Source organism: Anser cygnoides, chromosome 14, assembly GCF_040182565.1.
Source record: "Anser cygnoides isolate HZ-2024a breed goose chromosome 14, Taihu_goose_T2T_genome, whole genome shotgun sequence".
In the NCBI taxonomy this organism is placed as follows: Eukaryota; Metazoa; Chordata; class Aves; order Anseriformes; family Anatidae; genus Anser; species Anser cygnoides.
In genome coordinates, this window is record NC_089886.1 from 245,848 (window position 1) to 261,165 (window position 15,318).

Sequence of the window (15,318 nt, forward strand, 5' to 3'; positions counted from 1 at the left end):
CGGGGCGCTGCGCCGTTGGGAGCTGCCCAGTCAGACGCCGAGGTCTCGGCGAGCCGCCTTGGGTTGGGAGCCAGGCTCCTCGAGCTCGTCCGGTGACAAAGCTGCGTCTACAGCGCGGAGGCGCGCGGGGTGCGCGGGGCTGCGATTGGCGGGGACGCGCGGCGGCGGGATGGCGGCGGCGGGGCTGTGCGGCGCCGACTTCTCGGACCTGCGGGAGATCAAGAAGCAGCTGCTGAGCGTGGCGGAGCGCAGCCGCGAGCGCGGCCTGCAGCACAGCGGCAAGTGGTGAGCGCCGGGCGGGCGGGCGGGCCCCGCGCTAGCGGCTGTCTGCGCGCTAACGGCTGTCTCCACGCAGGGCCTCCGAGCTGGCCTTCGCCCTGGAGCCGCTGCCGCTGAGCGAGCTGCCGCCGCCGCCTGCGCTCTCGGAGGTACGGGGGGGGGGGGAGGCCTGGCCGGGCTGCGGCTCCCGCAGCGAGCGTCAGCGCGCGGGGCGGCCCCGGGCCCGTCCGAGTCCGTCGGCGCGGGAGCGGTCGCTGCAGCCCTTCCCGCGGCAGGAGCCGCGAGCTCGTCTTTAGCCCCGTCTAAAGCCGTTAAGGAAAAATGCGATAGCGATTTGTTTATCTTTTAAACTATTGTGCACGAGGTAGTTCTGAGCGCCGATCCTTGTACGGTGCTGTACAGGTCCCTTCTGCCTTCCCTTTTTTTGAAGTGGGGTGGGCAAGCCCGAGTAGGCCTTGCAGGTGAACGCATTCTTTTCCCATTTTGCCCTGTCCTAAATGAGAGATTCTGTATGCAAAACTTGAAATCATGCCCCTTAATTTTGACTTCTTCACCTTCACTGAGTTATTGCAATCCAAATTATTTTATGCCAGTAAACTTGTCCTTCTTAGGGCACAGGAGAAATAAGTTGTATCTCATCCCTGCGTCCACAGTGGTACCGTAGAACTCGTAGGTGTAATCCTGCTTGGCTAAATCACTGCAGTGTAACATGTCATAAATGCATTTCACAGGATGTTTTAGGTTGGAAGTGACCACTGGGTCCATCTGGTCCCACACCACCCCGTTCCAGCAAGGCCACTTGAAGCAGGTTGTCCAGGACCACGCTGAAGCATTTTTTAGTATCTCCAAGGAAGGAGACAATGCAGCTTCTCTGGGCAAACTGTGCCAGTGCTCTATCGCCCACACAGTACAGAAGAGCTTCCTGTTGTTCAGACAGAGCCTTCTGTGTTTCAGTTTGTGCCCGTTGCTTCCTGTCCTGTCACTGGGCAGCACTGAGAAGGGCCTGGCTCATCCTTCTTTGCACCCTCCCTTCAGGTACATTGATGAGATCCCCCTGAGCCTTCTCTCCTCCAGGCTGAACAGTCCCAGCTCTCTCAGTTTTTCCTCATGTTAGAGATGTTCTGGTCACTTCATGTTCATGGTCCCTTCATTGAAGTCTCTCCTGCATTAAGGAGCCTGGAACCAAACACGGTTCTCCAGGTGTAGCCTCACCAGTGCTGAGCAGAAGGGAAGGATTGCCTCCCTCGACCTGCTGGCAATACTTTGCCTAATGCAGCCCAGGACACTGTTAGCCTTCTTTGTGGCAAGGGCACATTGCCGGCTCATGTACATCTTGGTGTGTACCAGAACCTCCAGGTCCTTTTCTGCCAAGAAGTTGTTCAAGGCATAGGTTCCATGTTCTTGTTGAACAGCAAGTTCTTGATGTCTGTCAACTTGCCACTGTGAATTTCCTGGAATCTCTCTGTTTACTTTAAATGTTTCTAACCAGTCTGTATTCGTTATGTCAGAACTAGGAATCCAGTCATATGAGGGAATGGAGAGGCTTTTTTGATGGTACTTAACTCATCTTTTGGGAGTGAACAAAACTATAGAGTTTTTTGTTTTGTGCTGTGTTTTTGTTCAGCTTTCAGGGCAGTTTCAATTATACATTTGTAACTAGGTGATTTTCATAAAGCATGGCAGAGCTTCTAAGGTCTTGAACTCTTCTGTGTTCCTGCAGGAGGATGCTCGTGATCTGGATGCCTATACGTTAGCCAAGTCCTACTTTGATCTAAAGGAGTATGATAGGGCTGCATATTTTCTTCGGGGCTGCAAGAGTCAGAAAGCTTACTTCTTGTATATGTACTCTAGATACCTGGTAAGACAGAAAGAAAAATTGCCTTTAAGCACTGAACTCTGCTTCCTTTCCTTCCCCCATGTGGAATGTGGCAAACCTTATTTCTTTGTCTATACTGTTTCATATGTCCACCTAAAAATCCAAATGTATATATATAGTGGGGATGGGGAAGAGGAGAATGGGGAGGGTTCTTATTGGAACTGTCTGTGATGTTCGTGAAAATTCAATTCACGTGCTGCTACCAGAACTGCAGCAAACATAAGGAATATGCTGTTGTAAAATAATCTTGGTTTTCCTCTGTTTTCCACAGTCAGGAGAAAAGAAGAAGGATGATGAGACAGTGGATAGTTTGGGTAAGGCTCTGGTGTCAAGAAATGCAAGTTAATTTAACGAAGCTTGCAATAATGCATCTTCATTTAAATCATTTTGTTTCATAGCTTTTCCCTTGATTTTTGGATAATAGTGGGCTGTAACATAATTTGCTTTCATTCTCTTTGTTGGCTTAAGACAGGTTAAAAATTTTCATCTTTTAGTTCTTCTGTTAAAGCGGATCATTGGACTAAGTGATTTTATTTTTAAAACAAAAAATTGACATGCTGGGAAGTGTTCTGGTCATGTCAGTGATGATTCTGAATATACTCTAGAGTTCATAGTTAATGTGGAAAGACTTGAACGAAAGCTTGCTGTTTGACTTGCTCTTCGTGCAGGACCACTGGAAAAAGGACAGGTGAAAAATGAAGCTCTACGAGAACTGAGAGTTGAGCTCAGCAAGAAGCACAAAGCACGGGAGCTGGATGGGTTTGGCCTTTACCTGTAAGTGTCTACAAGTATTTCTAATGTGTTTGTGTACATTTATGTGGATCTGCATGGTTTTATGACTGATTAACTTGATTCACAGGTATGGTGTTGTGCTGCGGAAGCTGGACCTGGTTAAAGAAGCAATAGATGTGTTCGTTGAAGCTGCTCATGTCTTACCTTTGCACTGGGGAGCCTGGCTGGAACTTTGCAACTTGATTACAGATAAAGAGATGGTAAAAGTTGGGAAATAACAAGTTATGGTAACAATTTCTGGACTGTAACCTGATTTAGTAACCAGTGATTCAGTTGCCGGAAGATTGGTGTTGCCCACTGCTTTATTCTGTGAGACTCTGTCCAAGAAGGCAACCCAAGATCATAAATTATATTGTTAAAGTCTCTTTTTCTTCAATTGCTTGCTATGCCGTTGCCTGAGAACCTTTATACAGGCAGGATTAATTCCTTCACATTCACCCACAAGGTGGTGTAAGAAATGGCTGATTCACACATTCTGAAATAGTTGTCCACTGGGTTATTGCTTTGTGTCACAAAGGAGATCCTCCTAAGGTACTTTTTTGTCTGGATCTAGTACTGCAGTTACTGAGCACTTTTGGTGACTTTGTATTATATGTAGAATCACTGCTTGCAGTGTTTTCAAATGACTGAAAGTTTGTGCTTTTCCTGTCACATCCTACTGTGCAAATTATTTGCAATGATACAAATGATTTGGTAAGCAGTCATTCATGCAAGTAAGCCTTTAATAAGTCTGTTCCGTCATTATCACCAAGTAAAGTATAGTAGGCTTGAATCTGTAATTGGAAATAGTTGACTTAGAAGACCCATTGTTTGCACTGTATATGATTTGGAGAGATTACTTTGAACATGCTGTGGTCTGTTTTTGTGGCTTAGACATCTATTAGTAATGGGAGTGTATCTCTTGAGTTTAGCTTTATCCTAAGAGAATCTGGATTGCATACTCTGATAGAGCTTCATGATGTGAAATAAAGCGTGCTTATGGGGGTGTATTGGGGGAGAGATTTGCTTCTGAAGTGCCAATCTGATTCAACTAAAAGGTATTCCCTTCGTTGAATATCGAGTCACATGTATGAGATGAACTGTATCAAAGAACTGAACTTTGATTATTTTGTCTTTATGCATGGGATTTATGAGACCACTCCTGTAACTCTTCAGTCAATTCTGGCTGATAGCGTATTTTAAAAAGTAGAGGTGGCACAGAAGAGAGTCTTACTGATCTTTGAAGAACAGGAAATACATTTTTGGTGAGATTATTTACAGTTCTGTTCATTTAGCTCATATAAAAAAACCAATTTAATATTGATGCTCAAACATGGGAAGAAAATTCAGTCTTTTGAAGGACTCTTGAATTTAAAGTAGAAATAAAGCCAGTAACCAAAGCAGAAGCCGGATTTGAAGACAGTCATTTCTTCACTGATTGGCCAAATGCAAAGGCTTCAGTTTTGATTTCAATCATCATAGAAATAGATTGGGAGTGACTAAATGGAATTACATGGTCCATATTTTACTGCCTTTTAGAATGGATGTCTTAATACTCCTTTCTTGTTCTAATATTCTTAATTTATAGGCATTATTTAGCCTTTCCTGTGGAAGAAGCTGATATTAATTTTTGGTCCTAATACTGCTCTTTCATAGCTGGTGTTATGGCCTAAGAAAGCACGATTACAGGAAAGTCTCCTACCTCAAGACTGTCTACTAAATCATGGGAGGGAAGATAATGGATTCTTTGCCACAGGTGGCTCTTAGAATACTACTGATTATCATCTCTTCCTCCTCTTCTTTGATTCTTGCTAGTTGAAGTTCCTGTCCCTGCCAGATACATGGATGAAAGAATTCTTTCTTGCACACATTTATACAGAGCTGCAGCTGATAGAGGAGGCTCTGCAGAAGTATCAGAGTCTCATTGATGCAGGATTTTCCAAAAGCACCTACATCATTTCTCAGATTGCAGTTGCCTACCACAATATACGAGGTCAGTGGTATTTAATAACGTATAGGAATGAGCCTCTTAACACAAGCATGGCATTTGTAGTTCTTGTTCTCACATCTGCTGTTCTTTCTTCAGATATTGACAAAGCTTTATCCATCTTTAATGAGCTAAGGAAACAAGATCCTTACAGGATAGAAAACATGGACACTTTCTCCAACTTGCTGTATGTCAGGGTAAGCACCCTTTCTATTCCATGTCCATCATGATGCTTTTTATCAGAGGTAAGTTAAACACTGGCGAAGCAGCTGCTGTTACCTAGCTTCTCTGAATATAAGTGCTCAGCTTCTCTTTTCTGCTCCACAACTCCTTGAAATAATATGATCTGTGCATTGTCAACTGCTTAGATTTTCATTGTCTGAATCTGTAACATGATCCTTTCCTCATCACGTTCACTTTGTTTCACTAGAGCATGAAGCCTGAGTTGAGCTACCTGGCTCACAATCTCTGTGAGATAGACAAGTATCGTGTTGAGACCTGCTGTGTAATTGGTGAGAGCCAGTCCTTTTACATGTTCTTACTATGCTGTCTGCAGGCTGTAGGAGAAAATCTTAGTAACGCTTGTGAAAATGATCAACCAGCAGGGCCATCAGAAACATTTGGTAAATGTGATTTCAGGCAGCCTAAAAAGTGTACAAAATGAGGGTACCCCTTTGTCTCATTCCTCTCTGAAAGAACTGCTGTAATACTATCAGTGCAAAAAGTAGTTGAAGAAAACATGAAGGCCCATGTAGCTGATAATGCCTTTATTTATAGTCCCGAAACTACAACAGAAACAATTGTGTGTCAGGTCTAGGAAATCTGCTTATTAGATCATGACATAAATTTCAACACAGAGAGATGAGATCTTAACTGATTGGTACAACCAGAGAAGCATTTGATCAGAACACTGGAGAACAGACTGCTATTAGGTCTCTTGAGGTTTGAGTCAGATCTGCCTTTAATATGTCTCTTCTTAGAATCTAAGTTAGGAGGTAGTAGATAATACTTCTTCCATCTATTTTTTTTTTACTTCTCTGCTGTTTTTTTTTCTATGTATTTAAATATTGTGACTTTTTGCTTTAGGAAATTATTATAGCTTACGTAGCCAGCATGAAAAAGCAGCACTCTATTTCCAGAGGGCCTTGAAACTGAATCCTCGTTATCTGGGAGCCTGGACACTTATGGGACATGAATACATGGAAATGAAGAACACATCTGCAGCTATCCAGGCTTACAGGTATCACTCGTGCCATACAAAACAGTGTTTGAGTTTGCATACATTTGAGTTGGATTAGATCTTTTTTTTGGTTGTCTTTTGCTTAACTCTGTCTTGTTTCTGATTAAAACTGCTTTCTGACTGGTTTGTCTCCTTTTCTTTGACAGACATGCCATAGAGGTGAATAAAAGGGATTACAGAGCCTGGTATGGCTTGGGGCAAACCTACGAAATCCTCAAAATGCCATTTTACTGTCTCTATTATTACCGACGGGCCCACCAGCTCAGGTAGAGTTGAAAACGTAGCCATGTCTATTGATGTTCACCCAGACCTGGTGGCTACTAGCTGAGAAATTTGCACACAGGAACTGAATTGGGGAAGGGGGAAGAGCATCAATGCCATGTGATTTGTGCAGTCTCTCTATTACAAATTCTTCTAGTTGAATTCATTAGCTGTTAGCGGCTTTGTCACTTATATCCTGAGGAATGCTGGTCAGGAATCATAGAATCATTAAAGTTGGTAAAGACCTCCAAGGTCATCTGGTTCAATCATTCCATCATCTGGCGAAACTTGAGGCCATTCCCTCTTGTCCTGTCGCTAGTTGTCTGCAAGAAGGGGCCAACCCCCAGCTCCCCACAACTTCCTTTCAGGTAGTTGTAGAGAGCAATAAGGTCTCCCCTGAACCTCCTCTTCTCCAGGCTAAACAAGCCCAGTTCCCTCGGCATTTGTGTTCCAGGGTCTGGAACACAATAGGACTTGTGTTCCAGACCCTTCACCAGCTTCGTAGCCTTTCTCTGGACATGCTCCAGGGCTGAAATGTCTTTCTTGTAGGGGCTCAAAACTGAACAAAGTACTTGAGGTGCAATCATAGAATATCCCAAGTTGGAAGGCACCCACAAGGTTCACCAAGTCCAACTCCTGGCTCCTCACAGGACCAACCCAAAATCAAAACATATATCTGAGAATGTTGTCCAAACACCTCTTGAATGCTGGCAGGTTTGGTGCCAAGACTACTTCACTATTCCAGTGCCTGAGGAATGTAAATGAAATTTTATGTAAGAGAAGATGAAGGACACTGGGAGTTATAGGTTCCCCCCCCAGCCCCCTGAGAAATCAGCTGACTGTCCATTAAACTACATTTAGGAATTGCTTTTTTTTTTTTTTTTTACAGACCTAATGATTCCCGTATGCTGGTTGCTCTAGGAGAATGCTATGAGAAACTTAATCAGTTAGTGGAAGCTAAAAAGGTAAGTGATGACTGGCATGTGGAGTAAGACATTAGGATGTCCCCCAGGACACTAGGTGGAGTTGGAATAAAATTGTGTGGCTAGAGCTACCAGAAATGCATGCAGCATGTTAGGTTATTGAAACCCTTTCTGTTGCAGTTTAAAACAGGCAAAGTTCTGCTGTGATGTAACTAGAATAGCTGTTAAAGAGATACGTACATCTGATGTGTGTCCTTTTGCTTTAAAGCCATGCAGTTTTCTGTTCCTAACTTGCTTGCCTGAGTCATTTTTCTTGTGTGCTTGACTGACTCTTCTTTGACAGTGCTATTGGAGAGCTTATGCTGTGGGAGATGTGGAGAAAATGGCATTGGTGAAACTAGCAAAGTGAGTATGTGTTAGTACTGAACTGTCAACATGTTGTTAAATGCAACTAGAGCACTTTGATATCTAGTGATAAAATACTAATTGGGAAACAGGCGGAATTGCCGTTAGGTACTATTGCTTTTGGAGCTGCATAATCTTTAGAAGGTTTGCAGCAACTGCATACTCTCTGTTAAAGTTCAGCTTTAACTTTAATTTTCCCTCAGAACAGCTACAGAGGAAATCATGGGATAATAGGGGTTGCAAGGGATTTCCAAATCCTGGGGTGATTTTAGTACCAGTAGTTGTATGTCTTACAGTGAAACTTAAAACAATCCAAGCAATTTGTGGTGCTAGATGCTATACAAAATTGTAGATTGATTGTTACCCCATTTTTTTTCCTAATATAGGGATGTGACATTAGAGAAGGGTCTAATGTGAAATAAATGTGAACACTGATGTTAGCATCAATTTTTGGTAGGGGAAAAAGTGGTATTAAAAGGAAAAAAGTGAAGGGGAAAGAAACAGGCAGGTGAAAAGTGAAACTGCTGTACAAAGATTTTGGGGATATAGGGGGGAAGAAGGAACACTGGCAGAAATAGCCAGTTGTAAAAGACTTTTCCTATCTTATTCTAAGCTTTAAAATATAACAGAATAGACAAAAGTTCCTGCTTTGGATGTATCCGCAGTGCTTCTAGCAGTTGTTACCTGACTGGTTTCCTTCCTGATAATGTGACTGTTCTCAGGCTAGATCGCTTCTTTCAATGAGGGACAGTACATGATGCATGTCTTGCAAATTCTTAAGGAAAAGACCTAGCTCTAGTTCTGGTCAGGCTTAGTGGATACATTCTCATTGACCAAGAAGGTCTTTGGCAATGCAGTGTTGTTCCAGTGGCCCATTTCTTCTCCTTTTCTAGACTGCATGAACAGCTGAATGAATCTGAACAGGCTGCTCAGTGCTATATCAAATACATCCAGGACATCTATTCCTGTGGGGTAAGATGATATCTTGGGAACAAAAGGAAATGTAAACATGATGTAGAGCTACCTTGGAAGATACTCAAAGATGGTTTTTCCCCCCTTTCTGTAGGAGATAGTGGAGCACCTGGAGGTCAGCACTGCCTTCCGTTACCTTGCCCAATACTACTTCAAGTGTAAGCTCTGGGATGAAGCCTCAGCTTGTGCTCAGAAATGCTGTGCATTCAATGATGTGAGTAGTTGCACAATCCCTGGTGTCTTGGGGATCTCTGACGTTAATCTTGGCTATACTCGTAGGTATGAGTAAACAAATCTTTTATTGAAGGAATGAGGACTGTCTGTCATGCAGGTGAACAGTCTCATTCTGAATGTTTTTGTATACCTGATTACTACTGCTGCTTGTGATTAACTAAAGTCAGGGAATATAGTGTAGATAGTAAACTTGAATTAGGTATCATTGGTTTGGTGTTGACTAAGTATAAGAATTTGAGACTGCAGTCTTAAGACTGCTGAAAATCTTGATGGTGGTGAGGTGGTTAAATGTTACTTCTTGTTTTTTCATCTTGTATGTGTAGGCAGTGCAGAGGTTACAACAGCACTAGAGTTCTATATGTTACTCCATATTCTGAGGTTTTCTGTAGCTTGTAAGGGGGCAATTTTGGATTTTTATTTCAGACTAGTGGTAGCCAACAGCCACAAGACAGGGTGTGTGTCCTATCTTTAATAAAGCTGTCTGGAACGCAGAAGAACCTGAATTCAGCTTATTTGTTTCTTCTCCTTTTTACTTTTTGATGGACTATGTAGACAGTAGCAGTGGTTGATGGTACCACTGTCACAAGTAACATGCAAATCAGGTGAGTAAAAAGAGGAAGGATTATTAAAAAAAAAAAAAAAAGTAGCACACTAAAGTTCTTGATAAGTAGCAGAAAAAAGAACCGAGGACGTTTTTTTTTGTATTTTTCAGAGTGACAGTCTTACAGAGCGATAAATTAGTATAACTTAGGTTGCTTACATACTGAGTTCGACCCAGAAACAATCCATACATAGATGCGTTGTTTTGTTTTTCACAAATTATCTTCCAGACTAGAGAAGAAGGAAAGGCCCTTCTGCGGCAAATCTTACAGCTTCGCAACCAAGGAGAGACCTCATCCACAGAAATTGCTTCTCCTTTTTTCCTCCCTGCATCATTGTCAGCTAACAGCACTCCCACACGTCGTGTCTCCCCACTCAATCTGTCTTCTGTTACACCTTGAACAATGCTGATACCTCTAACTTTGCATTGAATGTGATGTTGCAGATGGGGCTTGCAACCACTTAGTTCTTTCCAGTGAAATTTTTACATTCAACGTTGCCTTCACGTGAAGGGTTAGGAGTTACCAGAGTCCACAGCTGAAGAAAGATGTGTCCAAGCAGGCAAAGGTGCAGCCTACATGAAAGTGCCTATGCTGAGATGTGAGCATCTGCTGTACTTCTCACAAAGTCATTCCAGTCAGTGGGCAGATGTGTTCTAATATACTGGACTACTAACTGAGAGACTGGGAAGAAATTGTCTGCTTGAGTTAAAATATATTAGAAGTTTGACTGTGCCCTGTTAACTCTGGTCTTTACTGAACTTATTTGGATGATCTCTTAGTGGTATTGTTGCTGCATACATCAGAAACTGTTACCTGCCTGGCTGCTTAAGAACTTTTGCCTGTCTCAAACTGCACAGAAGTTCCACTAAAGTGTTATGAGGCACTTAGATATTGTTGGCATTTCTATGTTGAAGGACTGAAAAGTGTCAGGAATCTCAAGTAGCCACAAGTGACAGCTGTTTGTTCTATCTGTGATTTTGACAGATATTTTGACTTTGAAAAGAAAGACAGCCAGTAGGATAGCACAATTAAAAAACCAAATGATTCAGCTACTGTTGTTGGGCTTTTTTTGTGATGTAGCTTTCATGGGTACTGTAGCAAATTAAATTGGATGAACCATAATTTTAGGATTGCCAAATGTAGTGGATGATGTGATGCGGGGGGTTCCTTTCTTCCAAGTCTGCTGAATGCCAGGGTACTGCTTGTTCCTCTTCATGCATCCAGCCAATGGTAAGGCTGAGTGATTTTCAAAGATGTATGCATATGCCCATGTAGTACAGATATGACCATAAATTAATGGTTTAACACCAACCAGAGGATAGCGCCTTTAGAGATGCACTTGCTGAAGACACAAGCCATAGAAATGGCCCAATCCTCTTCCTACTTGCTGGTTTATCAATTTGCTAGTGGAACATACATATTTGCTTTCAGTGTCTCATGCACATTTCTGTTTTCTCTTCAGTCTCCCGCCAAGACCTTAGGTGTCTTCAGTATCCATATCTAGACCTTTAAGTTTTTGTTCCATCTCAACCCTGGAACTAGGATCTCTACAGATTTTGTTTTTCTCCAACTTGCCAGCTAGTCCCACTTGAGATTGCTATTGAAATTATTGCACACGTATGCACACAAATGCATCCAGTGTAGAAGACAGGCTGCCATAGGGTTTAATAAGTGTAGAACACCGTGGTGAAGGGATGCAAGGCTCAGTTAGACAAAGCTTACTGATCAGCAGCCTGCTTGCTTGCAGTTGTTAGCTTTTTCTCCCCATTCCCAACACAGTTACTCCCTTCCATTTTCCCATACTTGTTGCTTTCTAGCCCGTCTTCACCCCCTCACTAGATCTGTGTTTGTTCCCCTAGACATTCTATGATACATTTTATGTGGTCCTGCAATCCTCTTCAGACATCTTAACATAAATTTGCTCTTGCCTGTGAGACCCTTCCTGATAACTGACCACAGTCTTACTGGTTACAAAGCTCCCAGCTGAATCTCTTCAGAGTTATGCTTTGGTGGTTCCTTTAATGGCCAATCAACCTGTGTCTTAGAGTGCTAGCCATGGTTATCTGTCAGTAGGCTTTTAAATATGTGCGCTTCATTTGCTGCCTTTCATGTTTATTGTCCTGTCTTTTACACTCGATAGCTGTTAACCAGATATCCTTACACATGTATGTGGTTTGTTCACACTTTCACTAATGTAATGAAGGATAGAAGTTAATAACCCTGCTGACTTTGACTTGAATTGTCTTGCTCATTGACAGTTAGTACCCTTCAAAAACAGTGTGTTTCACCTGCATGGCAGGAATGTCATTTTGCTTTGAGAAGTGAAGAACAAGCAACAGTTCAGGGTATCAGTTTGACTTATGGCCTTGAACAACTTCAGCTGAATCTTTCAGTTCTATTCAGTTTCACCTTGTAAACTTCATTCAACTTGGAGGTATTTTTAAAAGTACTTGAGACTTGCGTACATTTTTGACTATGAATATATGTTATGAATAACCTGCAAATGTTCTTTTTCCTTGCTAAACAAGCTCCAGTTTCCTCAGGGCTATCCAACAGTGCAATCTTCCATTGCATTTTGTAATTGTTTGAAGATTTCCTTACAAGGAAATATTCCCAAGTTTCAACTGACTGTCTTTTAACGAGGATTCTCCAATCTCTGGTGCTTACAAAGGTCCTGCATTAAATTCGCTGCCTGGTTGTCACTGTGGGAGTCTGTCTATAAGGATTAACTTGCAGACACCAGGTCTAAATACTAGGATTGCACTGAGCTGATACGATGCCTGCTGAGTTTCTAGAAGGCTTTCAACACCAGGAAGGTCGGTAATCTTGGTTTCTCTTGATGTGGAGGATATTTCTTCCAGATCCATGTATTTTAAATACTTACTTATAAAAGGTGCTGTAGAGTTGAGGAATTAATGTCTAAGTTTGGTTGTGAGGATACTCAACAGCCCAGGAAGAACTGAGCTCATCATTTTGTCTCCCTTATTCCTAACAGAGATAATGGCACTTATAGCCAAGTTCAGAAACTTGTGTTTGGTGAAAATGTGCTGATTGATATGTCTGCTATGCTATGCCAGTTCTGGAAATATGAAAATCCTTGGTGATAATGACATTAGTTGCGCAAGGTCAGAGTGATTTGTTAAAAATAAGGCAAAAACTACACATAGGTATAGGTTACTGTCTTAAGACTGAAAATTCAATGGGACTTCCTTGTTTTGGAATATGGCCTATCAGTATGTTTAGAATCACAAGCCAGTCTACTAGTTTTCTATTATAATACATAGCATAAAAGTGTCCCATGTTGCAAACATCAGTGACAAAAAAAATCAGTAGTTTCTAGCAACAGTTAATGATCAGTTCTTGTGCCACCTAAACAGCAAGTTTAATATACGTTACACAACTCATACAGCAGAACAAATGTACTAGTTCTGTCTTTCCCTTCTGGTAAAACAAATAAGCTTTATATTTATCATCAATAATTATTACCTAGGAAAGTATTATAATACAGGAGGCATTGAAGAGCAACTTTCAAACTCTACATGCTTTTGAGGAATGATTGTGATTATGTAGAGCTATTAATGTTTGTTTCTTGATACTTTGTGAGCATTTGCATGGAAATCTTTGCGTTTTATTTTGTTACTATATTCATAGATCTCTAAAGGAGATACTGGTTTTAACATCAGTCACATCTACAACTTAAAGTCATGCGTCATAGGATTACATTTTGGAAATAAACTGGTTTCTAAATAGGTATGTGTTCTGCAGTACTGACGTACACAATCTTTCTTCTACATTGTTTTTGTCCTTGTTCAGTCATAGTACTTAACTATTCATCTCTCCTCAAGTACTTCTGTGCTTAACATGCTTGAAAGGTTGTTACTGAAATCAGCAATACTATTAGTAGGTATAACTACATCTCTTCAATCTATCCTCGTTTGGGGGATCACCCTGTAAAACAAGCCATTTTGTGTCTTGGTGTTCAGCTTCAAGTGTTAGGATGTAAAGCACGAACAACCCTGTAAAATGATGGTAGGACCTGGGCTCATCAGACCAGGCTGCCTTTCCTGCCTTGGAGAAGTTTAGAGCCATAGTCGTGGCTTGCCTTGGTCCACTGGTATTTCTTAGGAGCACATTACACTAGACAGAAGGCTGTGACCTCCAGCCAGAGCAAGAGAAAGGGGATAGAGTGGCTGTGACAGTCCTGGATGTCACTTCCATATCACCTGTACCTCCATTTCAGGCCTGTGGAGCAGCAAGAATGGGCAGTGCTGCAGCCTTGCCTCCTAAGAAGCCCACAGACAGAAGGGGAATATTTTGAAGCTATTTTGCTGTTTGCCACGGGAGCCGATAGGACACTGTATGGAGCTTGCCAGATCCTGTGAGGCTAATTTTGTAGTCTCTCTGTGCTTGCAGGCCCAGAGGAGTCATGCCGCTTTATACATCTTTATAGTGTTTGTAGTAGCGTTTTCCCTTTTCCATGTGCTTCAGACCTTCCATTTATCTAGTACAGCCACTGTACTAGTCTTTAAAAAGGCCATTTCCAGAGCTATATATTCAGTAAAAAAGTTAGGAAAAATCGAACATTTATGCTAGACATAATCAGGCAGCAGCTTTTAAAACTTTTTAAATGGGACCTTGCTTTTTCTTGGGCATTGAAGTTTTCTTCAGTCACTGAATGTGTTAACTGCCCCTGGGGAATTTCTTATGAAAACACTAGTTCTGTAAAGCCCATTTATAGCATCTTCCACTTAGAGCTCTTAGAGTTTGTCATGGGGCAAGGGCTTTTCCTTTTGATTCAAGTTCAGGTGTGTAAGGACAGAGTTCATGTGAGGTTGAACCGGGGAGCTTATTGTGTTATTTGGTAAGTGTAATGCTAAACTATATGTATCTAATGCTCTTGCCCTTAGTATCATGTTGCAGATCCCACTGAATTAAAGGAAAAAAATCACTGAATATGTTAAACTGATCTGAGAAAAATTAAATGCCACCACTTTAGAGTGAGGAAGCTGAAGCTGGGACAGACTGCTCTGCCATCAGCTGGGCATACAATGCCTGCCCCTTTACTCTGAGACCTTTGTTTCTAGGTTTCTAGTGCTGTTTTTTCCTTTTTTTCTTCCTGAAAGATTTCATGGTAAAGGTTTGAAACACTGGCACTTAAAGTAAGGATTGGCAACCAGTTATTAGGCGCTCTGATGGAATTTGGTATTAAGGGTGGATGACTCAAAATTCGGTGTCTTTGTCACTAGTTTCGTTCTTATTTTGTCACTGATTCACCAGGAAACTGCTTCACAGAGTGGAGATAATCTGCAAACCCAGTAGCCAACTAAGCCATCTTCTAGTTTTCAAACGTTTTTGTTTCCTGCGTCTTGGTGTGCTTAGCAAAAAGAAACAAACCAACCCAAGCGTGTTTGTCTTCAGTTGGCCCACAAAAAGAAAAGCCTGTTTTTGCAGAAAAGCTGATGCTTTATCTGACCAGGCTTAGCAGCCACGTTTGTCTTCTGTGTAAAGCGCCAAAAGGATAACAATTGGAATTCTTGATGTGTTTATTAGCAGTAGCCTACCGAACTCTTTCAGGGATACCCCTGTCAGTATTCAAAAGGATGGAGACGAGGAAGCATCTGAAGAAACCGAGGAGTATGTGCCTCCGCGCCCATCGCTCTCGTGACTGCCTCTCCGGGGGTTGGACGACACAAAGAAGCACGAGAGCTGGCAGCTTATTCGGGCATACGAGCAGTTCCCATTCTGTCAGCCTGGGCTTGAACGTGTTA

General features: G+C 42.0%; 1 protein-coding gene across 1 annotated transcript; it reads left to right on the plus strand.

Moving 5' to 3' along the window:
* Nucleotides 1-15: 15 nt before the first annotated feature.
* On the plus strand, nucleotides 16-10,598 carry CDC23 (cell division cycle 23). Its single transcript, XM_048057333.2, has 16 exons — nucleotides 16-285; nucleotides 356-428; nucleotides 2,000-2,137; nucleotides 2,427-2,469; nucleotides 2,824-2,929; nucleotides 3,015-3,147; nucleotides 4,742-4,919; nucleotides 5,013-5,110; nucleotides 5,344-5,425; nucleotides 6,000-6,153; nucleotides 6,300-6,419; nucleotides 7,304-7,379; nucleotides 7,681-7,742; nucleotides 8,636-8,714; nucleotides 8,809-8,928; nucleotides 9,779-10,598. Exons 1-16 carry the CDS (start codon nucleotides 170-172, stop codon nucleotides 9,947-9,949), a joined length of 1,749 nt encoding a protein of 582 aa, XP_047913290.2. The 5' UTR covers nucleotides 16-169; the 3' UTR covers nucleotides 9,950-10,598.
* Nucleotides 10,599-15,318: the final 4,720 nt, after the last annotated feature.

Bases quoted from the DNA above. Each gene is read 5' to 3' on its own strand.
- CDC23 (XM_048057333.2), top strand. From the start codon at position 170: ATGGCGGCGGCGGGGCTGTGCGGCGCCGACTTCTCGGACCTGCGGGAG. The intron at 2,470-2,823 runs GTAAGGCTCTGG...CTCTTCGTGCAG, and splicing joins TGAGACAGTGGATAGTTTGG to GACCACTGGAAAAAGGACAG. The intron at 8,929-9,778 runs GTGAGTAGTTGC...ATTATCTTCCAG, and splicing joins AATGCTGTGCATTCAATGAT to ACTAGAGAAGAAGGAAAGGC.